This window comes from Bos taurus, chromosome 1 (assembly GCF_002263795.3).
Source record: "Bos taurus isolate L1 Dominette 01449 registration number 42190680 breed Hereford chromosome 1, ARS-UCD2.0, whole genome shotgun sequence".
In the NCBI taxonomy this organism is placed as follows: Eukaryota; Metazoa; Chordata; class Mammalia; order Artiodactyla; family Bovidae; genus Bos; species Bos taurus.
The window spans coordinates 141,733,022-141,760,441 of record NC_037328.1 but is presented as its reverse complement, the minus strand read 5'-3'; the positions used below and the strand labels follow the sequence as shown (position 1 = coordinate 141,760,441).

The window sequence follows — 27,420 nt, the reverse complement described above, 5'->3', positions numbered from 1 at the left end:
AGAGGAGAGTGAAAAAGTTGGCTTAAAGCTCAACATTCAGAAAATGAAGATCATGGCATCTGGTCCTATCACTTCATGGGAAATGGATGGAGAAACAGTGGAAACAGTGTCAGACTATTTTTTTGGGCTCCAAAATCACTGCAGATGGTGACTGTAGTCATTAAATTAAAAGATGCTTACTCCTTGCACGGAAAGTTATGACCAACCTAGATAGCATATTCAAAAGCAGAGACATTACTTTGCCAACAAATGTCCGTCTAGTCAAGGCTATGGTTTTTCCAGTGGTCATGTATGTATGTGAGAGTTGGACTATGAAGAAAGCTGAGTGCCAAAGAATTGATGCTTTTGAACTGTGGTGTTGGAGAAGACTCTTGAGAGTCCCTTGGACCGCAAGGAGATCCAACCAGTCCATTCTAAAGGAGATCAGTCTTGGGTGTTCTTTGGAAGGACTGGTGCTAAAGCTGAAACTCCAATACTTTGGCCACCTCATGCGAAGAGTTGACTCATTGGAAAAGACTCTGATGCTGGGAGGGATTGGGGGCAGGAAGAGAAGGGGACAACAGAGGATGAGATGGCTGGATGGCATCACCGACTCGATGGACATGCATTTGAGTAAACTCCAGGAGTTGGTGATGGACAGGGAGGCCTGGTGTGCTGTGATTCATGGGGTCGCAAAGAGTTGGACATGACTGAGCGACTGAACTGAACTGAATATTCCATTATATATGTGTACCACATCTTCTTTATTTCTATGTTGATGGACATTTAGGCTGATTCCGTATCTTGGCCATTTTAAGTAGAGCTGGAGTGAACATTGGATGTACATTTATTTTCAGGTTAGAGTTTTCTCCACCAAATGCCCAAGAGTGGGAATTCTGGATCACATAGTAGCTCTATCTTTAGCTTTTTAAGGAACCTCCATACTGTTCTCCACAGTGGCTGCACTAATTTACATTCCCACTAGTGGTGTAGGAGTGTTCCTTTTTCTCCACACCCTCTCCAGCATTTATTACTTGTACTTTGTAATGATGGCCATTCTGGCTGGTGTGAGGTGTATGCTATGGTTTTTGGTGGAGAAGCTATCTTTGTTGTGGTACTAGCTCCCTGGTGATGGAAAGATAGGTATCAACAATTCCTGTGACTACTTGCTTCTTCCTCCAAGCACAAGGGAGAGGGTCTCTGAAGGCCCCTGAAGCACAAATTCAGGCAAGGATGGGATTTAGCTGCTAAGCCAGACACTGGCCATGTGCTCACCTCCAAAACTGAGGTGGTTCCCCAAGCTCGTCCTTTGCTCCTGGGAACAAACGTTCCAGAAAGTTGACAAAAGAGGGGGAAATGGATAGTGAGAAAATAAGCACTAAAGGGATGCAGGTGGACGCACAGAGTGCCTGGTGTGCGGTGGACACTGAGGTCTGGTGAACAACGGTGCCGTTCCCAGCAGACTCCAGATGCACTGTTCAAAACAGCAATAGATGAGTCACCACCTAACCTGGCAGTGACCTGACACTCACCTTGAAGCAGTCCTCAAGGGTCTTCTACTTGGACGACCTGCACACGGTGAAGGATGAGAGATGGGATGGGCCAAAGGATGGGAGCCACAGGAGAGGCTGGGAAGAACTTCTAGGCAAGTCCAGTCCCAGGACACCTGCCCAGGAAGGAATGCTGTGCCAAGGCAGCACATGACTTGGAATGAATCGGGCTTTCTTCTGCCTCTACCTGATTCTAAAGCAATCCAGATTCATTTGTATTGCAAACGACATTGGGAAGAGCCTCTTAAAAGGAGGCAGAAAGCTAAGCTTTATTTCACCCTTTACCCTCACCCTCTGCCTTAGTTGGGGGCAGGAAGACCTCAAGCCACTCCTGGGGACGTTCTGAGGGAAGGGGAGGGACCTGGGACCTGAGAGCAGAAAAAGGCCCCCCAATAGGACTGGGGTCCTTGGACTCTAGCGCCCAGGCCAGCGGCCTCTGGAACCAGATTCCTGGGTCCTCGCCTAGGACACAGAGATCAGGTGAATCCCCTGCGCCAGGGATCGGCCGGTTCACAGGAGACTCGGTCAGCGCTCCCCAGAATCCCCTTGCCGAATGCAAACTTGAGCGTTCGGGCACAAGGCGCCGGCGACCGGCTCGGTCCCGGGGAATGCGGGAGGGAGACGCACTCCTCCCCAGCCCTAGACTGCCCGCCGAGGATGGAAGCGTCCCCCGAGCTCCCTCTGGGTCCCTCCGGGAGCGCGTGCCGGGCTTTCCCTGGAGGAAACTCCTCCTCTCGCCGCCTTCGCCCCGACCAGCCCCGCCCGGGACAGCCGTTCCGGTCCGTCCCCTCCCTCTGTCCGAGGTGACCCGGGACCGGCGCTTGGGGGTGTTGCCCTGGGCGCTCGGACACCGCCTCCCAGGATTAAAGCGAGAGCCGGGGAGGATCGAGGACTCCGAGCCGGGCCGAGGAAGCAGCGAACTCCAGAGGAGGCGGAGGAGAAGGAGGAGGAAGAAGGGGCGAGGGGAGGGGAGCTGCCCCGGAGGGCAGCAGGTAAGTGGCTCGCGCGACGGGTTCTCTGTGCTGGAGATCCCGGGAGCAAGGAAGGACCTGGGCGCCCGGGCTGGGTGAGAGTAGCGGGAGGTGAAGCCAGGTGTGAGCAGCTCCGGCCCGGTAGTTCCGTCCTCCCGCCGTCTGGACGCACTGGGCTGAGCCGAGCAAAGCGACCTGCGTGAGGTCAGGAGTGTTCCGAGCGCCTGGGACGCCTTGGCACGGGAGTCAGAGCCCCCCAGGCTGCTCTTTTGGCATCACTGGGTTGGTGCAGGCTACTCTGCCGGTCCTTAGCCAATTGGTAGCCGGAAAGGTGCCTCGGAGTGGGTCCCCTTGGCTGAAATCGGCTCATGCTCCCCTGGCCGCTTTAGCTCCGAGTTGGGAACAAGGGGTGCGCCTTTTCCCTTCGAGGACGAGGACGGAGGGAGGGTTGTCCATCCGCTTCTTTGTTTCGGGAAAATCTCTGCAGCCTCGTAGTGTTACCTGAACTGCTTCTTGGTTCCCTCCCAAAGTGGGGAGAAACTGGAAACTCTCGGAGATGCAGGGAGCGATAACGCCGGCGCGGCGGGGGCGGGCCTGGAGGGCCTCCGGGCGAGGTGCGAACCGCTCGGTGGCCCCAGGAAGGCAATTCCCACAACACGGGCCCCAGTGCGGCGACCCGGAGGCCACGATCAGGGCTGGGCCGCCTGGACAGCCGGCAACGCCCCCCGCCCCTGCTCCGGTCTCCTGCGCTTCCAGTGCGGGAAGGAGCGGTCCTGGTCTCTAGGCGCACACTCCATGCCAGGGACAAGGCCGGACACCTGGGCACTTCGGTCCACTGCATGCCATCTGGCAGGACCCCGAGCCATGGCACCGCGGCTGAACGCACCAGCTTGGCAGTGGGCACCGATAAGAATTGCCTTATGGCCCCAAATTCCGCACTTCCAGGCCCCAGAGGGGAAGCACGGGTTGCGGGCGGCTGCCTGCCCTGGCGTGCTCCCCGGCTTTTGGGAAGGGCCCACCCCGCTGGTGATCCCAAATCCGGAATTCAGTTTCGGACGCTGAGGTGGCTGCAGGCCGGTCAGGTGGAATCCCAGTGGATCGTTTGGGAGGGAAAAGAGAGTGACTCGAGACCTGCCTGTCGGGCAGGGGTCACCCGGGGCTCGCCTCTAGCCTGCGAATCCCGCCCGATTCCCGCCGGATTCAGACCTGCGTGGTAGTACCGGGCACACAGCAGGCGTCCTGGGCTCCGGGCTGTAGAGAGCCAACCAAGTGATGGAAAATTACAAAGGCTGCTAAGGAGAACTTCAAGGTGTTTAGAAAACCTGAAGTGAGGGGAGGGTTGTTGACTTAGCCTGGGAGGTCTCGGAAGGTTCTCCAGGAAGTGGGGACTGAGCCAATCTCCCCTGGAGGACGGTGGGGGCTGGGAGTGGGAGCCGGGCTTGCATGACACAGCTTCCTGGGAGCGCAGGCGCTGCTGCTGCTGAGTGAGGTGCAGGGGTTGGGGAACCCAGGGAGGCGGTGGAGGTTTGCTCCCCCCTTCCACAGCTTTTCCAGAGGTGGGCCTGCCTGCATCCCCCACCATGGCCAACCTTACTGGACCCTTGAGGTCAATGTGAGAGGCCAGGGCAGCACCAGCAAGCCCACACCACAGGAGTCAGGGAGCTACGGGGCGGGCTCCTCCTGGAGATTGACTATGGACACCTCCCTCTCCACTTTTAAAACCGTGAGCTGGCTAGCAGCAGGAGTCCTTTGTTCTTGACTGGGAGGTTTGTTTGTTTGATCCCCAGCAATGCCTTTCTTATTGACACCTCCAAGGTCAGTCTTTTTCCTACAAGGTTGTGTAGTTGCCTGGAGCCTACAGGGCTCAGGATTGCTTGCTGATTGGCCTCAGCTCACCCTGGGCTGCTCCACCCTGGACTCCTGCGTTAATTGTAGGAGAACATTGGGTTGCACCCCTGTTATCATAGGAACAGCCCATGTGGATGTGGCCTTTACTTCCAACTGGGCATCCTTCCAGGCTCTTTGTGATGCATGTAACTCAGTTGAGAGCAACTAAGGCAGTCGGGAAATAACTTGCCCCAGGTGATCCCATGACCTGTAGGGAGATCAGGGGGTGCAGGCAGGCCAGATGGCTCCAGGGAAGCTTTGTGAGGCCTGGAATCCTCGTGGGAAAGGGGGTGGCTCTAGGGCCAGGCTGACTTCCTCAACATCCAAGAGCAGAGCCTCTTCCCTTCCCCCTCCCCCCCAACACCTGCCCCGCTGGCTCCGAGCTGCCCACTTCTAGGGTGACCTGGGCAGGACAGCTTGCCCCTTTATGGGGCAGTGCATAGGGTTGACCGTCTCTGGTGATGTGGCCGAGGGTACAAACGTCTTTAGGCGGTGAAGCCTAGACACGCGAAGGACACTATAATGGTTGTTGCGGAGACTCGACCCAGCCTGGGACACGGGGTCTACCAGGATGTGTAAACCAGGGCTCCAGGCTGGTGCCTCTCACTCTTTTCCACCTAGGCCTGTGGCAGGAGTCCTGGGGGCCTCTGTGACCACTGGGGATCATTGCCCTGGTTTCAGTTGCTGCATCAGATTCTGATGGAATAGGAAATCTATTTTTTGAAGCCCTCCAGAATTATGCAGTCCTTAGCATGGAAGTAGAAAAAAGAAAGGCGACTGGGTCAAAGTAGTGTCTGGTCAGCTTTGCTTAATTACGGAGGGGAAGCCGGCTCTGTTGGTGTGGGGGTGGGGGCACTCAGGGCTCGTCCACCTTCTGCTGCTCTCTCAGCTCTGGGTCTGCTGGGTGGTCTTGCTTCCCACAATTGCTCAGTCTTTGCTGCCCTTCCTGGCACCCCCAAGATGAGCTAAGGGGCTTCTGGGGAGGGAAGAGGTGTCACACACCTGGGTGCTGAGATGTGAATTGGGCCAGGCTTGGTGAGTCCCTTCCTAGCTTGAGGTTGGGGATCCCTATGTATAGGCCATTTTGGGGGATCTGGCTTGAAAGCCGCTCAGGACTGTGGGCCTGGATGTGCGGGAGGGAACTCCCAGTGCCCCTGCCCCCACCGTGCCGATGGCCAGCCTGGTCCCAAATGCAGTAGCAGAGGGCTCAGCTGATCACACAGACAGGTCTGAGGAACAACCCAGAGGCAGAACTCGAGATCAGGAGGAAGGGGAAGTGACCTCTGACTTGGTCTGCCCCAGCCACTGGACAGAGGTCCAGAGAAGAGGAACCAGGGGCATGAAAAATGTCATGGGCAGTCTTAGAGACATCCAGGAAGAATGGCAGACCCTGATTTTCTGGTGGACATGTGGGCAGCTCCTTGAACTGTGAACAGTGTGAATCTTGAAGAGGGCAGGTGACTCAAAGCAGAGCTTTATGCTTGTTAGAGGTCAGTCAAGGAGAAGGAGGGAAGGACTTGCCATGAGTGGAAACTCCAGGCATTTATGTTGTGTGTAGGGGTGGGGTGCAGGAGGGACGAGGGTGCAGAAATGTTATAAGGAAGCAGGAAATGTTTGAAAGGCATGGAGAAGGAAATGGCAGAGGAGCCTGGTGGGCTACAGTTCATGGGGTTGCAAGGAGTTGGAGATGACTTAGCAAGTGCTGTGCTTAGTCGTTCAGTTGTGTCTGACTCTGTGCAACCCCATGGACTGCAGCCTGCCAGGCTTCTCTCTCTATCCATGGGGATTCTCCAGGCAAGAATACTGGAGTGGGTTGCCATGCACTCCTCCAGGGGATCTTCCCAACCCAGGGATTAAACCCAGGTCTCCCACACTGCAGTCGGATTTTTTACCATCTGAGCCACAATGGAAGCCCTGAAATTCACATTAATTCTTGCAGCTAGCTGCATGTAAATAGCAACAAAAGCTTAAGTTTGGATGCTACTGCAAAGGCAGAGTGGACAGAATCATTGGGAGTTCTGTTGGCCTTCTAGTGGATGTCCATTAGAGAAATATTTTCTAGGGAGCTCTGATCTGGAAGATGAGATGAAGCCTAGGCTTTTATGATGGCTTGTTTGGATGTCACCTCACATCAGCATGGCTTTAAGCTCCCTGATTTTGGAAAGGCCCTCCTGGCAGGGCAAGCACCTGGCCTCATCTGGGACTCGATCTGAACACCAGGCATGTGGAGCCTGTGTTTTCTAGGGATAGATTTGTGTTTCTGACCACAAAATATAAAAGATCATCATGTCTGGCCTCTCAGCCAGTTTGGTTCTAGAATGTGCTGTAGACATAGCCTTACAGCGTTGGATCAGACTTTTTTATTTTTTGGTTTGAGGAACTGTTTCTCACAAGGGAACCCAGTGGATACTGAAATTTCCTCATTGTTGGAACTTGGTTTCCCTGGATTGAGTTAAATCTGCCCTCCTGATATTTCTGAACTTTTTGATCCTGAGTTCTTCCTTTGGATCTTCACACAAAAAAATTGAGTCCTTTTCCCATACATCAGTCCCTTAGCTATTGTCATTATGTTATTCTGGAGGGCTCATCCTGTGATGCGCATGGTGTTAGGCCACAAACACATTTAATCTGGACAGAACCCCATTTATCTGCTATCCTTGGGTCAGGAAGATCCTCTGGAGAAGGAAATGGCAACCCACTCCGGTATTCTTGCCTGGGAAATCCCATGGACAGAGGAGCCTGGCGGGCTAGAGTTCATGGGGTTGCCAAGAGTTGGACATGACTGAAGTGACTCAGCACGCATAACCTGCATGCATGCCCATTTCACAGATCGACTCAGGCAAGTTCTTCGAACCTTAGACAGTGGCTTTTGTACTTTATCGCGGGACTGGCCACCTCTCCAGCCTGCCTGCTGGCATTCGGTCAGTTCTGTGCACCTGGACCTGTGAGGTCACTCACATCCTCAATTTGGCATCTGCTTTGTCCAGCTGCAGGCTTTCTGGCTCTCTCTGTCTTAAATTTCATCTTACTCATTTGGCCTTTGGTGGGATGCAAAAAAAAAAAAAAATTGGAACACTTTCTGTGTATGGTACAAAACTAGACTGAAGAAAAAAGGACCAGATTCAATTCCTGCCGTAAAAAGTTTGCAATCTCGTTTGGACAATGAGGCATTCATAGAAAAAGAAACTTGGATGATGCAGGCAGTGCCTCTCCTGAGCGGCTCTCTCCCTCCCTCTGTCTTTCTCATTCCTGCATCAGTCACTGTGTCTGCCATTTCTCTGATAGTCTTATATCTGTTTACATTGAACTGTTAATTCAATCCACCACTGTCTCTGTTAACTCCCCTCTCCCAGTGCATTTTGTGAACCTCTCCACATGTAAGGTGATTGTATGCAGTGGCTGAGACACAAGGAGCTCCATTGGTCATGGATCCTCAGATAGGGAGTATCTGTTGGTGGTGTTTGCTTAGAAGTTTGAAGAAGGCACACCGAATCTGAGGTCAGGAAGGTGGGGTTTCTTCCACCCGTCACGCCTCATCATACAACTGGTGTCTGGAAGGCATTAGAAGGGGCCCAGTGCAGGCGCCATACATGAATGATGTGTGAGGGAAAGTCAGTGGAGCCTTCATAATAGGGAAAACCCCTGACTCCTGCTTGGGCATCAGTATCTACCTCTCTGACCTCATTTCCATTGGTTTGGTAGTTTTCAAAATAAATCTCCAGCAAATGTGTTCTGAGGTCCAGAGTAAAGATACTGTAAGGAGGGACCCTCCTTGTCTAGAAATAGCTTCATCACGTCATGGGAGACTGGTGGTATTGCACAAAACTGTCCTGTTGAGTGGTGGCCGGGCAGGTGACTCGAGGGTTGAGTCAGTCCCCTGAAAGGAGAGCCCAGGGTGGCCCAGGACAGTCATGCTCTGTTATGTGACTCAGTGGGCGACATTGAAGTGGAGGCGTGCCAGGAGCAGCAGGACAGAGCTTCGCCTCACGTGAGTCTTGGTCACTTTGGGGAAAAGCATTTCCCTGAGGCTGGCTTTCCGGAATCAAGAGCACTCATGGGTGTCCTCTGATGACCGGAGAGAACATTCGAGAGGCGGTATTGTCTCTGCCATCTGGATTGTCTTGTTCCTTTCAGAAACCAGCTAAAGAGAGTTGCTACCTCGTATGGGAGTGGAATTGCCTGTTTGGGAAATTAATCACACAGAACGTGATCCCCTGGTCTTTTTGGACAGCAGTGCGTCTCCATCAGATCCAGGTCCCAGGGGAGACCTTTCTTCCTCCCTTTGTCTCTGGCCACCGAGAGTTAGGCTTCCCTGGTAGTTCAGATGGTAAAGAATCTGCCTGCAGTGCAGGAGATTTGGGTTCAATCCCTGGGTCAGGAAGATCCCCTGGAGGAGGAAATGGCAACCTACTCCCGTATCCCCCCTGCAGAATTCCATAGAAGAGGAGCCTGGAAGGCTGCAGTCTATGCGGTTTCGAAGAGTTGGACATGACTGAGTTACTAACACACACACACACTGACAGTTAGGAGCACTCCGACTCATCTTCCCTTCCAGAGTCCGTGGCAGCCCATGTGGGCACATTTGGTGTCCTGGGTCCTCAGGATCTGCCGGCTGTGGGATCTCTGGGTGAGAGAGGATTGTGCTGCAGTTATTTCTGGGTGCTGGGCTTTTAGGGGACAACTCACGGCTGCCCGGTGCCCCTGAGCTCCTGGCTTCCTGGTCTCACTGTTTGGGATCTTGAATGACTAGGGAGCGTGGATTTCGGGCACTGATTCATCACTCCTTTCAGAGGGCTCTTAAACTGGGAGAGCCGCCAGTGAGATCAGATTTTCATTTCCTGAAACTCCAACCAAACCTATAACTGGTGAGATAGCTCAGAGGCCCGGGGAGTGCCTACCACTGAGGGCAGAGAAACCAGCGGCGAGAACCTTGGCCGGGGCAGGACTCACCTGAAACTAATCCAAGGAAGGTGCCAGCTTTTACTGCTTAGACGAGAGGATTCTGTGCTGCTCTCAAGTCTCAGGAACGTCTCTCGTTACAGAGCAGAAGTGGGAAAGGTTATTAATACGTGATCATCACACCCACGTAAAGATGTAAACATCATGTATATTCTACATGCTGATCTCTTCCTCCTGTGTATGGGTCAGGTTTTTTCCCTCATACCTGGAACCATGTTGACTCTTTTTTTTTTTTTAATCTTAAAAAAAAACTCAAAGCTGTCAGCATGAACTGGTTCTTTTATTTTATCTTTACATGAAAAGTAAATGAATGATCTGGTACATCTTTCTTGTGACTTGTTCAACAAGTTTTCCCGAGATTAAACACCCTTACTTATATTTTTATTTATCCAAGTTAATGTTTGAGGTTTTTTTAATGTGTAATGAGTCAAATAATAATTTTGCTTGGGACTCAGAGAGGCAGTTCCAGCAGGAGCTCCAGTGCATTTTTCAGAGCTGGTGGATTTCTTGTTGGTATCTTGGGCATTCTTTCCAGATGCAGATCTGCGAATCTATAAATACTGCCAATCAGGCCCATCCTGCCTCTATGGGCTGTTCAACATTTATCAGCTTTATGATCAATTTTAAGAGCTTCCCATGTGGTGCTAGTGGTAAAGAATCCTCCTGTCAATGCAGGAGACTCAAGAAATATAGGTCCGACCCCTGGGTCAGGAAGATTCCCTGGAGTAGAAATGGCAACCCTCTCCAGTAGTCTTGCATGGAAAATGTCATGGACAGGGGACCCTGGTGGGCTACAGAGTCAGCTCTGTATGTACAGCCTTGATGTACTCCTTTCCCAATTTTGAACCAGTTTGTTGTTCCGTATCTGGTTCTAACTGTTGCTTTTTGACCTGTATACAGGTTTCACAGGAGGCAGGTAGAGTGGTCTGGTATCCCCATCTGTTTAAGAATTTTCCACAATTTGCCTCCTTAAGTAGGTTTATTCCTTAGGTATTTTATTCTTTTTGTTGCAGTGGTAAATGGGATTGTTTCCTTAATTTCTCTTTCTGATCTTTCATTGTTAGTGTGTCGGACTGCAAGAGATTTCTGTGTATTAATTTTGTATCCTGCGACTTTGCTGAATTCATTGAGTAGTTCTAGTAGTTTTCTGGCGGCATCTTTAGGGTTTTCTATGTATAGTAAGAATCATGCCATTTGCAAACAGTGACAGTTTGACTTCTTCTTTGCCCATTTGGATTCCTTTTATTTCTTTTTCAACCCTGTATTGGGTGCCACTGTTATCCCCTCCCCTTCCTTTTTTTTAAAATCAGGTTTGTAAACACTGTGTTACATTGCGAAAAAACCTCTTATACTAAATAAATACCAAACTACATTCTTCTGAAAGATGCTTCTAGTATGTCTTAGATAATTTCTGTATTATGTACAGTGAAACCAATTTTAAAAAGCAGTGATTTAGGCAAACCAACCCTAATGATTCGTTAAACCATTTCCCTGTTTTACAGACAAGGAAACTGAGGCCTGGAAGCATTATTAGACTTGCCCCCAGGTCATGGCTAGTGTGAGTGAGTTTGGTTTGGATCCAGAGTCTGGTCCCAGGAGTCATGGGCTCAACCACCCTGCCGTGCTGCCCTCATCGGCTGCGCACCAGGCACTTTATGGATGAAAGATGCTCTGACCAGATCTGCCAGCTTTGAAGCCCAGAGCTTTCTCACCCAGGACAGGTCCTGTGGATGGGTGGTTGTGAAGGCTGTTTCTTGGAGTTACTGTTTGATCAATTCAAGGCTTCCAGGAGTGGTGGACAAAAGCCATTATTTGCTTATGATGGGAAGAGTGACATCAGATGGGCTTTTACTATAAAGCTTTTTATGTTGATGGTCTTCCTAGACACCACTGTTCAGAAACGTCTGCAAAGTGACCAAGGGCTTTATTTTTCGTGACCAATTTCCTTATATATTGATAAGTATATTGTATAGGACTTCCCAAGTGGCTCAGTGCTAAAGAATCCGCCTGCCAACGTAGGAGACACAGAAGATGCTGGGTTCAATCTCTGGGCCGGGAAGACCCCCTGGAAGAGGAAATGGCAACCTACTCCAGTATTCTTGCTTGAAAAAGTCTCTTGGACTGATATCCTTAGAAACCACTCAAATGATTAGTCCTGAATTTCCTTCTTTTCTGGATTTGGGAATAGTAAGTGGAGTATCAAGTGGGTTTAAATGTGTTTTATAGAATTATTACACATTTGTGTTGGTTAAGGTTGCAGTGACTCCATGTGGCTTATTTGTATGTGTGTGTGTGTGTTTTCTGCTTTTTAAAATTTATTTATTTTTAATTGAAGGATAATTGCTTTACAATATTGTGTTGGTTTCTGCCAAGCATCAACATGAATCAGCCATACGTATACATATGTCTCCTCCCTCTTGAACTTCCCTCTCACTTCATATGGCTTGTTTTTTTTTTAAAAAAAACTACTTTATTTATTTATTTGGCTGCACTGAGTCTTGCTTGCAGCACACAGGATCTTTAGTTGCGGAATGTGGGATCTAGTACTCCTACCAGGGATCCAACCTGGGCCTCCTGCATTGGGAATGCAGAGTCTTAGCCACTGCACCACCAGGAAAGCCCCTGATGGCTTATTTGAAAAGTCAGGTGTGGCCTCCATCTGGGTCTAAGCTCTAGACCACTTCGGGGAGCGGGGAGTGGACTGCTGCTCCCTTCTCCCTGAGGATGCTCTGTAGGGAAGAGCCACAATATCTCATCACATCTGCCACTGCTGGGGCATGTGAGGTATCTGCCTGCACTCTCAAGTTAAATCCTTATGCACACAAGCCAGTGTGGTGGCTGCATTCGCTTCTGCCCGACATCCAGAGAGGTCACTCGCCCAAGGGCACCACGAGACATGGTACTGTCAGGAGGTGACCCAGGGCTTTGCCCTGCATCACTTCCGCCGAACCTGATGGCAGAAAATTCCCCATGCCTGTTTCATTTTCAATGGATTCTCATTTTGGTGGAGGCAATGTTGGGGAAGTCTGGGCCTCTCAGTGGGAGCAGGGTGAGTGAGGCAGGCCCTGAATGTAAGTTACAAGCGAGCAGGTCCCCAGCTCCTTCAGGATGGGCAGCTGTGGGTGCAGGTGATGAGGTGAAGGTGAAGGTGAGCAGGCAGAACCGCCGTGGTTGTGGTGAGAGCTGACTGTCACCCAGGACCTCTTCTGGTTCTTTCCCGTCTCATCTCCCGTAAACTCACCGGCACAGAAGCAAAACAGTCCTGTTGTTCTTTCCTCTAGGTCAACTTGAACGTTCCAAATACCTCCCTTTACCCGATGCTGCTGATAACATCAGGATGGCTTTAAACTCAGTAAGTGGTTAATCATTACCTCCCTGGCCTTGCCCTGTCCTGGGTTCCTTCTGCTCTTTCCAGCAGCAGTGTGTGCTGGTCAGCACTGTCAGAGCTGCTTGCTGGATGCCTGAGCCGCCTGGGATGCTGTGAAGGCATCCAGGGTTCAAGGGTGAGCAGGAGTGGGGTGCAGGGAGCCGCGTGGCAGTTGTGCAGTTGCTGGGGGTGTGTGGGTGATGAGGTTCTTCCTGCTTTGATCAGGATGGAGCAGGGGGCAGGGGTGAGATGTGGGGACAGAGGCAGGATGGTGGTGAGAGGGAGTGTATGTGTGTGGGGGTATGTGTTAGTCGCCCAAGCATGTCCGATTCTTTGGACTGTGTGTGACCCACCAGGTTCCTCTGTCCATTGGTTTCTCCAGGCAAGAATACTGGAGTGGGGTGCCATTTCCTTTTCTAGGGGATCTTTCTCACCCAGGTATTGAACACGGATCTCCCACATTGCAGGAAGATTCTTTCCCAGTTAAAAGAGAGTGCCTGTGACACCAGTGGCCAGCAGAACACAGTGTAGCCTCGCTTACTGGTAGCCTGGGAGAGGCCGTGGCTGAAGCAAAGGGCTGGCCACCCGCTCCTGAAACACCCCCCGCCCCCTCCCCACACTTTGGATACAAATGTACCTTACATTTGAGCCTCTTAATGAAAGTGAAAGAAGAGAGTGAAAAAGCTGGCTTAAAACTCAACATTCGAAAAACAAAGATCATGGCATCCGGTCCCATCACTTCATGGCAAATAGATGGGGAAACAATGGAAATAGTGACAGACTTTGTTTTCTTGGGCTCCAAAATCACTGCAAATGGTGAATGCAGCCATGAAATTAAAAGATGCTCGCTCCTTGGAAGAAAAGTTATGACCAACCTGCTGCTGCTGCTGCTAAGTCGCTTCAGTCCTGTCCGACTCTGTGCAACCCCATAGACGGCAGCCCACCAGGCTCCCCCGTCCATGGGATTCTCCAGGCAAGAACACTGGAGATAGCATATTAAAAAGCAGAGACATTACTTTGCCTTCGCATGTATAGATGTGAGACTTGGACTATAAAGAAAGCTGAACACTGAAGAATTGATGTTTTTGGACTGTGGTGTTGGAGAAGACTCTTGAGAGTCCCTTGGACTGCAAGGAGATCCAACCATGCAATCCTAAAGGAAATCAGTCCTGAATGTTCATTGGAAGGACTGTTGCTGAAGCTGAAACTCTAATACTTTGGCCACCTGATGCAAAAAACTGACTCATTGGAAGAGACCCTGAAGCTGGGAAAGATTGAAGGCGGGAGGAGAAGGGGACAACCCTTCTCACAACAGAGAGTGAGATGGTTGGATGGCATCCCTGACTCGATCCCTGACATGAGTTTGAGCAAGCTCCAGGAGTTGGTGATGAACAGGGAAGCCTGGTGTGCTGTAGTCCATGGGGTCACAAAGAGCTGGACATGACTGAGACTGAACTGACTGACTGGCTCTTCCTTCCCCATCGCATCTCACTTATCATCTTACATTTAGATTACTAAAAGTTGTGGTTGACAACAGAGATCTCTCTGTTTGGAAAGCAGACCTTCACTTGCCCCGTTCCTGTATTTGATAGTTTCCATTGGATCCTTTTAAAATTCCAAACCCATGTTACAGGATCTCACAGGGTTAGACTGCCGTGCCCACTGCCACCTTTCCTGGGAAGGTCACCATGTTCTCAGATGCTTCAGATGGAGACCAGATGCCTGTTCTGCTTTTTGGCCTCTGGCTTCCTCATTTAGATAAGAGATTACCTTCTGTTCTCCCTTTCTGTTACTGCTCTGGTCTTGGGTGCAATCTTCGGACTCTGGAAGGGGCACGTTGGTGAGTTATTAAACTCAAGATTGGCTCACTGTTTTCTAACCACGCTGCCCTGGAGGCCTCATTTAAAATTCTCAGCATTAAGTCGCCTATGCTCAGAATACTAGTCTTCTCTGAGCTCTCAGTCAACAAGGAACAAGGGGAGGAATTACAGAGTGGGGAGGAGTGTTGCAAGTGGACGCTTAGATAAGAGGGCAGGTGTGGCTCCCAGGGTGACCTAGCCAGTGGGTGGTCTGTGGGGGCAGGAGTGGGTCTGAAGCACAGCAAGTTCACAAACTCCTGGGGTCCCCAGTGGCCTTGGGGGGTCAGGATTTGGAAAGGACAGATTTTAAGTAGGCATAAGGGGAGAAGAGAAGTGAAAAAAAGAAAAGAAAAACAAGTAAAACCAAAATTAAAAGGCAAATGACAAGCTAGAAAATACATTTTAAAGAAAAGATTTATCACTTTCTACATAGAGTGTTCACAAAAATTAATTGGTAGAACACTAAGATTTCAATGGGCTTCCCTGGTGGCCCAGGGGTAGAGAATCCACCTGCAATGCAGGAGCCACAGGTTCAATCCCTGGGTTGGGAGGATCCCCTGGATGAGGGCACACAAACCCACTCCAGCATTCTTGCCTGGAGAATCCCATGGACAGAGGATAGGGTACAGTCACACAGAGTTGGACACGACTGATGCAGCTTAGCACACACACAATGTTCCAACGGATACTTTGGCAAAAAGCATAAACCAATACTTCTTGTTAAAGAAAATATTATTTTTTTTTATAATCATAACTCTGTGATTGTAAACACTGGAAGACCCTGGACCTTTATCAATGTTGCCAACCTCAGCATTGCTGAAATCTTGGAAAGAACTTATGGCATAGCAGATACACCTTCCCCCCAGATCATTACCATTTCATGAAAAAATGTTCCTGTTTGTTATCAAAAACTTTAATTTTAAGCAAGTAGATAAGAAAACAACGCTAGGTACAAAGAGAATAGTTTTAAAAAGAAAGTCAGATAGGAACCAGCCAAAGGATGGAGCTGAGAGTGCGATGCAGAGACTGGACATCCCTTCTATGTCTGTGTGAGTGTGTACACTGCACCCCAGAAATACCACTCAGAGGTGGAGCTGCCAGAGTCCACGTGCTGTCCACACAGACACTCGTGCCATGGAAAGATGCCTGGGGCAGCAGAGCTGCTAGCTGCCTCCAGCTGTAAATCCTTCCGATAGATTTCGTAACCTCTGTCACTCACGTTCCTGTCTGAGTATACCCATCACACCTGTACCGTCTTAGGAGGTTGCTGCTGCTGCTGCTAAGTCACTTCAGTCGTGTCCGACTCTGTGCAACCCCATAGATGGCAGCCCACCAGGCTCCCCCGTCCCTGGGATTCTCCAGGCAAGAACACTGGAGTGGGTTGCCATTGCCTTCTCTGTCTTAGGAGGTTATGGTCAGGCTTTAAGGAGGCTTGAATACAGATACCCAAGTTGGTAAGTTTTCTAATGTTAGCTTTTATTATTCTCATTGTAATTCATTGGTATTGCTAGTTCATAACTTGGTACCCCAGCCTCGGGGCTGGGATACCGGCTCATTCCCAGACTTCTACACATGTTTTGTCTTTAGTGTGTTATGCAATCTCAATGTCAGCCATTTATTTTTCCTTTATTTCAAAAAATGAATAGCAAACAAACAAAACCAAACGCTATTGCCAATTAATTGGACATCCTGGTGAGTTTTCATTCTAGGTGAGGGTTTGACATGATTCAAGATGCCCTGGTATCTTTGGTAAAGAATCTGCCTGCAAAGCGGGAGACTCTGATTCAATCCCTGGGTCAGGAAGATCCCCTGGAGAAGGGATTGGCTACCCACTCCAGTATTCTTACCTGGAAAACTCCATGAATATCAATCCATGGGCTACAGTCCATGGGGTTTCGAAGAGTCAGACATGACTGAGTCACTAGGAGTTTCACTTTCACGTAGGAATCTGCAGTGCTGAACCCATGAATTGACTGAGTGCCGAGTTGGACACGACTGAGTGACTTCACTTTCACTCTTCACTTTCATGCATTGGGGAAGGAAATGGCAACCGACTCCAGTATTCTTGCCTGGAGAATCCCAGGGACGGGGGAACCTGTTGGGCTGCCGTCTATGGGGTTGCACAGAGTCGGACACGACTGAAGCGACTTAGCAGCAGCACCAGCATGGAATGTTCATTTAAGCTTTGGAATAATTACAGCTTTGTATCATTCATCTTCTTTTTAATCGTTTAGGGATCATCACCAGGTGTCGGGCCTTACTATGAGAACCATGGATACCAGCCGGAAAGCTTGTACCCTCAGCAGCCGCCCACGGCTCCCCCTGCTTTCGAGGTGTACCCCGCTCAGTACTACCCGCCCGTGGTGCCCCAGTACACCCCAAGGGTTCAGACGCACGCCTCGACACCTGTCATCTACAGGCAGCCCAAACCTCCATCCAGGACAGCGTGCACCTCAAGTAGGGCCCTTTTTGCTTGTATTTTCTCTAATGGAGCCGAGTTTGGGGTCTGCCTTCTCCAGGGTGCCCTCTGCCCCCACCAGCTCGGTGCCGGCTCTCCTCTGTCTGCAGGGCTGGTGCGCATGCCTCTCCCTTCTCCGTCTCTGGGTCAAAGTCCTGGACCCTGGTTCTCACCTCCTGGAGGCCTTTGCTAGCCTGTTAGCTAGGTGGCGCTAGTGTTAAAGAATCTGCCTGCCAGTGCAGGATATGGCAGAGTGGTGAATTCGATCCCTGGGTCGGGAAGATCCCCTGGTGGAGGAAATGGCTACCCACTCCGGTATTCTTGCCTGGAGAATCCCGTGGACAGAGGAGCCTGGCGGGCTACAGCCCATGGGGTCACAAAGAGTCGAACATGACTGAGCACACAGCACACATACACAGCTGCTAAGACCTTCATCTCCCACTAACGTGTACCAGCTTGGCCTGTACCACCCAGCGTGGTCTTGCCAGCCCAGCCTCTCTGAACTGCTTCTTGTCTGCATGGTTTACCACTGTATCATCTTGAGCAGATGGCAAGCCCCCGGTACAGGAAGAAACAACCTTTCTCTACGTACCCATTTCCTGGATGCTACAAGTCACGGTCAAGGTGCTGGATGAGTATTGTGTATTCAGTGAAGAAAGTGGCTGGTGGGGTTGTCACCCAGAAGCATCTGCAACATTTTCTCATGGCTTGAAGGGTCTTGTAGGCAGACCTGAGCAGGTCATGGAGAGGATGAGGGACCGCAGGTGGTGTGTCTTCTGCCCACCACCTTAACTCCATGTCTTTCACGTCCTCTCATTTGTCTGCTTTCTTTTTTAGTAGTTCAAACTTTTAATTAATTAGTTAATCATTTTGGCCCCATTATGCTGCCTGCAGGATCTTAGTTCTGCGACCAGCGATTGAACCCGTGCCCCTGGCATTGGCAGCACGGAGTCTTAACCTCTGGACCACCAGGGAAGTCCTTGTCTGCTCTCCTTACATTTCATCTTCTTTCCCTCCAGATCCCTTCCCTTTGTGCCCCCTCCCCTAACTTGTAACACAGGCAAGTTGATGTGGTAAGCATTGCCCAGGCAGGACGAGTACAGCCAGTTACTTATATGAGCACAGAGCTAGTACAGGGGCTGGCCCAAGGAACATTTTCATTGATAACATTTTTATTTTATTTTGTGAGATACACATACCCTCACACACAACTCACACAGTTAAAGATCTATGACAGGGTGAATTTCTATGTGCCAACAACACACCATAAACAGTGGCATCAGGTAATATCTGTACCCTTTGAAGATTCCTCTCCTCAGACCTCCCTGCTGCTGCTGCTGCTGCTAAGTCACTTCGGTCGTGTCCAACTCTGTGCGACACCATAGACGGCAGCCCACCAGGCTCCCCCGTCCCTGGGATTCTCCAGGCAAGAACAATGGAGTGGGTTGCTATTTCCTTCTCCAATGCATGAAAGTGAAAAGTGAAAGTGAAGTCGCTCAGTCGTATCCGACTCTAGCGACCCCATGGACTGCAGCCCACCAGGCTCCTCCGTCCATGGGATTTTCTAGGCGAAAGTACTGGAGTGGGGCGCCATTGCCTTCTCCGCAGACCTCCCTAGACCTCCCTAGACCTCCCTAGCTCTTCACAACTGCCGTCCTTCTTGTATTTCTCTCTCTGCCCTTTCCTTTGTCTCCCTCATGCTTCACAGATGGCTCTTCCATCCTTCCTTCTCCCCACCGCTACTCTCTTCCATTCCTGTGTTTTCTACCCCTTTGTGATCCCTTCTCCTTAATTACTCCTACTCCTTTCCTGTGTGGTTTTCTTTCTCTCCATCAGTTCGTCTTGGTTCAATAAATTACTTGTCTCTGCACTGATGTCTTTCTGGTGGTGGCTGTTAGATTGAGACCGGTGGCTCCTAACGGAGTGATTTTGACCCTCAGGGGCATTTGGCGATGTCTGGAGACAGTTTCAGCTGCTATAACTGGGGTGGGGTTGCTACCAGCATCTGCTTGGGAGGCGCCAGTGATGATGCTGAACATCCTCCAGTGCACAGAATGACCACCACCAAGGATGGCCCAGCCAAGATGTCCATGGCACCCAGGCTGAGGACCGCTGGTCTTAGCCCCTCATGGTCTTAGCTCATCCTTCCCTAACTCTTGGCAACCACTGATTTGTCTCCGTAATTTTGTCTCTTTTAGAGTGTAGAGTTGGAGTCATGCAGCAGTACATAGCCTGTCAGAGTCTGACAGTATTTTGCAAGTGACTTAAAAAGCACAAAGTCAAGAGATCCTCAGTGAGAGTACAAGGGACTTTTTATCTTCCTGGCTCTGTTTGTTTTATCTTTCTGGCTCTCCAGATCTTTCACATTGAACCTTAATACATGTGTTAGCATTTGGGTTTTGGAGGCTTGAAGGTCAACAATCTTGTGAGGCAAATAGTTGACACTGGTCACAGAAGGGCTACATCAACAATTGATAACAATGAAGGTAAGAGGAGAGTGAAAAAGCCGGCTTGAAGCTCAACATTAAAAAAACTAAGACATGGCATCTGGTCCCATTACTTCATGGTGGATAAAAGGGAAAAAAAGTGGAAGGAGTGACAAGATTTTATTTTCTTGTGTTCCAAAATCACCTTGGATGGTGACTGCAGCCATGAATTAGAAGATGCTTGCTCCTTGGAAGGAAAGCTATGACAAGCCTAGACAGTGTATTAAAAAGCAGAGACATCACTTTGCTGACAGAGGTCCAAACTGTCAGAAGCTTCCCTGATGGCTCAGATGCTAAAAAATCTGCCTGTAATGTGGGAAACCCAGGTTCAATCTCTGGGTTGGGAAGATCCCTTGGAGAAGGAAATGGCAACCCACTCCAGTACTCTTGCCTGGAGAATCCCCTGGACAGTGGAGCCTGGAGGGTTACAGTCCATGGGGTCACAAAGAGCTGGATACGGCTGAGCAACTAACACACACACATGGTTTTTCCAGTACTTATGTACAGATATGAGAGCTGGGCCATAAAGAAGGCTGAGCCCCAAAGAATTGATTCTTTCAAATTGTGCCGGAGAAGACTCTTGAGAGTCCCTTGTACTGCAAGGAGATCAAACCAGTCAATCCGAAAGGAATTCAACCCTGAATATTCACTGGGAGGACTGATGCTGAAGCTGAAGCTCCCATACTTTGGCCACCTGATGCAAAGTGCTGACTCATTGGAAAAGCCCCTGATGCTGGGAAAGATTGAAGGCGGGAGAAGAGGGTGGCAGAGGATGAGATGGTTAGATAGCATCACCAACTCAATGAACATGAGTCTGAGCAAACTCCAGAAGATAGTGAGGGACTGAGAAAGCTGGCATGCTGCAGTCCATGGAATTGCAAAGAATCGGACATGACTTAGGGACTGAACAACAATAACAACAGCAAATGATTAGTCAGTTGTACCTACACCCAAAGAGGTACAATTGCAAACCAGCACCCAGTCCAGCCTGATGGACCAGACACTGATCCTGAAATAGTTGTCCAGCAGCAGTGAGATCTGGGGCCCCCTAGCAAAAGCCGGGCGGGTTGCCACCCTGTCCAGGAGAGGTTCAGGATGCCTAGTTCAGGACACCCTCCCAACGAAAGGTTCAGGACACCTGGTTTAACATCCTTCTACTCACCAGGCATGGTATCTTATCTTGGATACTATGACACACAGGGAAGTCACCCAAAGGAAGAAATCACCCTTTACTGATGGATCAAATTGACCATTTAGAATTTCCCCTGAGCCTCCTTGGCGACCCCACCTTGCCTGCTGCCAGAAGCATTCACCATGAACCAAGCCCTGATAACACATGGCTGGTGTCACATGGCACTCTTCAGACCAGCGGGTGACCTCACCTAGGAGCCTGCAGGTCTGAGACTCACCTCCTCTCCCCTAGCTGAGTCAGAATCTCTGGGTGACAGGCTCGCCAGGTGATTCCTAAGCCAGTTTGAGCATAAACTGTGGAATTTACAGAATGTGGTAACAAAATGAGGGGGGAGGGTTCATGCCCAGATCCAGTGGTTCAGTTGACTCCAGAAACTGGACTTCTTGGTCTGGTGGACTTCTGGAAGGAAAAATGGGCACAGGTGGGGTGCAGGGCCTCCCCATGAGCTCCACCTCTGGCGCCCAGTGTCCTCCTGTAGGAGCTAAGGAGTAGTAGGATGTATAAGAGCCTTCGCCCTGGCTCTCCTCTCCTCTGCCTGTCCGCCCATCTCCCGAGGGAAGCACCTGCTTGGGGTGCTCTCTGAACAGGAACTGCTGGGGCTGGCGGTGGTGGACATCTTACTCTGAAGCTCAGCACGACTTGTGGCTTATGCTCTGACCAACAGCCGCGTGTCAGTTTGTTTCAAAATGGCACCCCACTCCAGTACTCTTGCCTGGAAACTCCCATGGATGGAGGAGGCTGGTGGGCTACAGTCCATGGGGTCGCTAAGAGTCGGACACGACTGAGCGACTTCACTTTCACTTTTCACTTTCATGCATTGGAGACGGAAATGGCAACCCACTCCAGTGTTCTTGCCTGGAGAATCCCAGGGACGGGGGAGCCTGGTGGGCTGTAGTCTATGGGGTCGCACAGAGTCGGACACAACTGAAGTGACTTAGCAGCAGCAGCAGCAGCAGAGAACACTGGTGACCTTGTCCTACAGCTTGTCTTCTTAGCTGAAATGTGAGCCCAGAGTTCTTATCCTCAGACCTGAGGGGCGACCCTAGTGCTGTAGATACTCCCACAGTGGTAGATCATCCTTCCTTTTCACTGTGCAGCACAGCAGCCACTGGCCATGTGGGACTATCGAGCAGTTGAATTTACAGAATGATTTAATATTATTTAAAGGGTCAGGGAAGCCTGGTGGGCTGCCGTCTATGGGGTCGCACAGAGTCAGACACAACTGAAGCGACTTAGCAGCAGCAGCAGTAACATGAGAATTAATTAAAGTGAAAATAGCCACATGAGGCCAGTGACTGTGAGTCAGTGAGTCAGTGTGACTCTGGCCCATCCATTCCCTAAACTGCCTTGAGGAAGAGGCTTTTTTCTCTCTGCTTCAAGTACCACTGACACGGAGATGAGAGAATGGCTGTGCTTTGTGGCTTGCAGAACCTTAGCTCCCCAACCAGGGGTCAAACCTGGGCCCCCTGCATTGGAAGCTTGGAGTCTTAACCATTGGACAGCCAGGGACGTCCCTGGAGATGACAGTTTGGGGAGTGTTATTATTATTTTGCTTATGCTTGTAATTACTGGAGCAAGGAATATTTCCTTTATTCAACCAACTTTTTACATTCATCATTTTTTGGACTATCTTAAGACCAAAAGACTATCTTACTTTTTTAAGAGCTTAACTTCAATGTATGTTTGCTTTATATCACGGCTGCCTGCTTTGGTTCTCCAAAAAGTTAACTTTAGTTCAACTCTATGGAAGAAATAAGGCCTCACAGGATATGTTCCTAAAGAGAAAAGTCAGTTTTTAAAAATGGAAATATAATTGCTTTACAATGTTGTGTTAGTTTCCGCTGTACGACAATGAGAATCAGCCACAAGTAGACATATGTCCCCTCCCTCGTGGCCCTCCCTCTCACCGAGCCCCCCATCCCACCCCTCTAGGTCATCGCAGGGCACCGAGCTGAGCTCCCTGTGCTCGGCAGCAGCTCCCCACCAGCTGTTTCACTCATGCTGCTGCGTATGTGTCCATGCTGCGCTCTCTGTTCGTCCCACCCTCCCTTCCCCCACTGTGTCCGCAGGTCTCTTCTCTACGTCTGCATCTCTATTCCTGCCTTGCAGATAGTTTCATCAGCACCATTTTTCTAGATTACATATATATGTTTTAAAATATGATATTTGTTTTCCTCTTTCTGACTTACTTCACACACTCTGTATGATAGGCTCTAGGTTCATCTGCCTCACTACAGCTGGCCCAATTTCATTCCTTTTATGGCTGAATAATATTTAAGTGTATAAGTAAGTGAAAGTCTCTCAGTCGTGTCCGATTCTTTGCAACCCCATGGGCTATACAGTCCATGGAATTCTTTATGCCAGAATACTGCGGTGGGTAGCCTTTCCCTTCTCCAGGGGATCTTCCCATCCCAGGGATCAAACCCAGGTCTCCCACATTGCAGGCAGATTCTTTACCAGCTGAGCCACGAGGGAAACCCAAGAATACTGGAGGGGGTAGCCTATCCCTTCTCCAGGGTCTTCTTCCCGACCCAGGAATCAAACCGGTCTCTCCTGGATTGCAGGCGGATTCTTTACCAACTGAGCTATCAGGGAAGCCTCATTTAAGTGTATACAAAATTATTCTTCCTTGATAAGATATACCATAAAAGTAGTGCATGAAATTTGAGAGTCTAAGAAACCAGGTGACTAAGTTGTGTACTCACTTCCTTTCCTGCAGAGACTAAGAAAGCCCTGTGCATCACCTTCACCCTGGTGGTCCTGCTGGCAGGAGCAATCCTTGCCGCCGTCCTCCTCTGGAAGTACAGTAAGTGCTGGCCAGAGCTGAGTTGCATTGTGCTGGCCCTTCAGCAGCCCTGGTGCCTGGACCAGGGGCCCACCCCCAGCCCCTCATGAAGTTTCCCATCTCTTTCCTCCTGTTTGACTACTAGATGCTTGAATAACCTTTCTTGGAAGCTGCCAGTCTTGTTGGCATACTTCCTCCTCATCTGTGGGTTGTCAAGATCCCATGTCCTTTGCGTGGTATTGACACATGCGGGAGAAGCACGTTGAGTTCACCCTATGCTTTAGGACCCTGAGTGGGGCCTGGCACTTGTGAGCACCCGCACCTAGGGGGCACACCTGTCTCCTGCATTTCAGTGTACATGGTGGTGGCTGGAGGCCTTCCCTCCCCGGGGACTCCTGTACCCACAGCCAGGCCTCCTCCACCAGCCTGGGGCGGGGATCATGGGTCACAGGACTCACCTGTGTGGCGGGGGTGTGGGGAACTGCTGACGTCCCAGGTTAGGGACCCACTTCTGACCGGAAGTAATAAACCTGGGGGATTCACCATTGCTCTGGCCAGCCCTGCTTCCTTTGATATATGCTGTTGGCAAGTACCCATCTCCTCCTTTTAAAATAGAGGGGGATGGCTTGCTGTCTCTTGTCCCGAGGGCTGAGGGTGTCCTTGGTTTCTCAGCCTGATGAGCATCTCCCTCTGTTTCCCTGAAAGTGGAGGACGAGTGTTCAGGGATGGAGTGCAGCTCCTCCGGGACCTGTGTTAGCCCCTCTCTCTGGTGCGATGGCATCCTGCACTGCCCCAGTGGCGAGGACGAGAACCGCTGCGGTAAGTGGCAGGGCTGCTTGTGAGAGGGGGCCACTTGGCTTGGGCACCGGGTGGCCCCCACAGAGGCCACAGCAAGGCAGGCACACGGTGCCAGGCTTGTATCCTGCACGTCAATCACTCCATCACCGACTCCATTGCTGGAGGCTGAACCTTGCATGCAAGCCCAGTTTTCAGGTGAGGAGACAGGCTCAGAGGGGGCGAGCTCCCACCGGGAGTCACACAGCCAGGGAATGGGAGACCACAGCCTAGGGCTAGACCACATTCATGCCCCAGCTGCCACGGGACATGACTAAAACAGCAAACTGTTTAAAATATCAAGTTGGGAGTGGGCTCTGTGTTTTCTAAGCAAGCTGCCTTTCGGGTGGCCTGTGTCCATGTCACAGGGTGGACACTGCTGCTGCTTTTATTTTCAATGAATTTTTCAGTAGCTGTCGGCTTTCCAGGTGGTGCTAGTGGTAAGGAATTCACCTCCCAGTGCAGGAGATGCAAGAGGCATGCGTTCGGTCCGTGGTTCGGGAAGATCCCCTGGAGAAGGGAAAGGCAACCCACTCCAGTATTCTTGCCTGGAGAATCCCATGGACAGAGGAGCCTAGTGGATTATAGTCCATGGGGTTGCACAGAGTCAGACATGACTGAGCAACTGAACACAAAGTAGGTACAGCAGGGAAATGATGCCTGAGGATGAAGGTTGCGCTGATATCTGCTGAAGGCCCTACCCAAAGCCTGAAGCCTGCTGCATGCTCTGGGAGCTGTTAACTTTGAGTGCAAGTGATGCAGACAGAGGCTGTGCTCCACCCCAGAGCTGTCCATCCTTCTGTGGCCGTCCTGGGGAGATGGTTCTCTTTTATACCCCAAGTCCAGGTCAGGGCACCTGTGTGAGACACTGCTGTCCTGCCTGTGGATTCCCCTGCACTGGGAGTTCCTGGAGTTCTCGCTTACAGGAGAGGATTTGCACTTGGCAGACTCACTCTGCAAAGTGTCCACATAGTGCTTTGCCATTATGGGTGATAGTATATTTGTCACCATTTTCTTAAGTAAAGTTGAGAGTTTCTCAGGTTGAGCAGACGTGGTTACTCTATCGGATGGAATGGTGTTTGATGTTTTAATACCTGTGTCCACTCACGTGTCAATAACTCTAGCAAGACCAACTCATGATGTTGCCTGGAGAGACTTTCTCTTCTTAATGTTGAAGTTGTATTTACTTAAATACTGTTAAGAGTTAATGTCTTCAAATAGATCAAAATTCAGGAAGTAGCTAAGGGTAGGCAGTGAAAAATCTCACCTACCACTTCACTTACACTCTCACGTGATGCACTCACACACAGTCTCATGCTCACAGATACTAATACATACACTCATACACTGTGAGATTAGATAGAGGACAGGTGCTGGTCTCTGACCCCAGTTCCCAGCACAGGGCTCCTGAGACCATGGTGAATTTCAAGTGGTGAGACTACCTGGTGCATCTTTTGTTCTGATATCTGGTCCTTGACCCCAGCTCCTGACACCGAGCTCCTAAGGCCCTTGTCATTTCCTGGGTGATAGAAGGGTCTTTTGTTCTATGAAGCGATTCTGGGTGGCTCCTGAATGGCTCCTGTGGGCGCTGGTCACCACAAAGACTGAGCCACGGGTAGAAGCTTGGACCTGTCAGCCCCTCACCCCCCTGTCTTGAAACCACTTTCTGGTCAGAAAACCACTGATCCTTTTACTGTCTCCATGGTTTTGCCTTTTCCCAAGTGTCATGAGTTGGAATCCTACAGGATGTATGCAGGCTTTTCAGACTGGCTTCTTTCATCACTGACTGACGTGCACTTAAGCTTCCTCCATGTCTCTTCACAGCCTGGTGGCTCATGTCTCTTTAGGGCTGAATCATATTCCACTGTCTGGATGCGCTTACAGTTGGTTTATCCACTCACATGGTGGATGGAATCGCTTACCACGGAAGCATCAGGAAACGAGCTGGTCGCTCCACGGCGGCCTGAGCCTGAGTGTCAGGCCCTAAGCAACAACTAACCTGCTTTCCGTCTCCATAGATTTCTTCCTCCAGATGTCTCATAGAAATGGGGTCCTACAGTGTGTGGACTGTTGCCTGGCCTCTTGCAGTCAGGAGCATATCAATCACGTGTGAACGTTCACGCCTGTTGAGTCGAGTCAGTGTTTGATCCCCTTTCATGGACGAATAGCGTTCCATTGTGCGCAAGGACTGCCTTCTGTGCTCCTCCGTTGATGAATGTTTGGATGTTACCCCCTTCCAGCTCCTGTGAATAATGCTCTCATGAACATGTGTGCACAATGTTCATTTTTGTCTGAATACATGTTTTCAGCTCTGTCGGGTGAAGGGCACATTTTGGGAGGAAAGGCTAGATTCCGGGCATCTCCTTTCTGTAGCTGGGGGGAGGGAGCCAAGCCCTCTGGAACCTCTGTGTCCGGGGAGGGTGGGGCCCGCGTGAGGACAGGATGAAGGTCACGGTCTGGGACTCACCGGAGCCTCCCTTCCCACAGTTCGCCTCTATGGACCGAACTTCATCCTTCAGGTGTACTCAGCACAGAGGAAGTCCTGGCACCCCGTGTGCCAGGACGACTGGAGTGAGAGCTACGGGAGGGCGGCCTGCCAGGACATGGGCTACCGGTGAGTTCCGAGCCCCTCATCCTCCCTTGTGATGGTGACAGGCACAGAAGCATAGAATCAGTGCTTCTCTCTGCCCCTCCCCGGAAGTGCCAGCCCACAGACACCACACACCTCTGTCTTCTTCCCAAAGCTGCCCCAGGGAACCAGCAGGGAAGTGTGTGCCCCACACCCCCAGCCCCACCTCCTCCTGGGCCCCCATCTGCTCCTGGTTCCTCTGGGCTGTCCAGCACCAAAGTCACCAGGGTCCCGGGTGCTGGCTGAGGGCCTTAAGAGACTGGTTTCCAGAGGAGACTCCAGTGCAAGGTGGAAGCCTTGACTCAGCTCGCCTCCTGGGTGGGGGGCCAGTGGGGAGGACTGCGGGGGAGGTCGGAGGGAACAGATATGTGAGAGCTTCACTGCAGAAGTGCAGGAGGCACTGGGGGCTTTTGAACACAGAGAGCTGATCATTGGATTTATCGGTAAGAGAATACATCCCTCAT

The 27,420-nt window shown here is 50.6% G+C and overlaps 1 protein-coding gene across 4 annotated transcripts in view; it reads left to right on the top strand.

Annotated features, from left to right (window-relative positions):
- The first annotated feature begins 2,417 nt into the window (after positions 1–2,417).
- Positions 2,418–27,420, top strand: part of TMPRSS2 (transmembrane serine protease 2) — a 46,439-nt gene continuing 21,436 nt past the window's right edge. For 2 of the 4 annotated variants that reach the window (XM_005202000.5, XM_015473657.3), the window contains exons 1-6: positions 2,418–2,521; positions 12,628–12,698; positions 16,807–17,029; positions 23,428–23,514; positions 24,199–24,312; positions 26,815–26,941. In XM_005202000.5, the coding sequence (XP_005202057.1) occupies positions 12,684–12,698; positions 16,807–17,029; positions 23,428–23,514; positions 24,199–24,312; positions 26,815–26,941 (566 nt within the window). In that variant the 5' untranslated portion in view covers positions 2,418–2,521; positions 12,628–12,683. Of the gene's footprint in view, positions 2,522–2,621; positions 2,705–12,627; positions 12,699–16,806; positions 17,030–23,427; positions 23,515–24,198; positions 24,313–26,814; positions 26,942–27,420 lie in introns of those variants that run through there. The other 2 variants (XM_015473655.3, NM_001081585.1) reach the window with 2 other exon arrangements.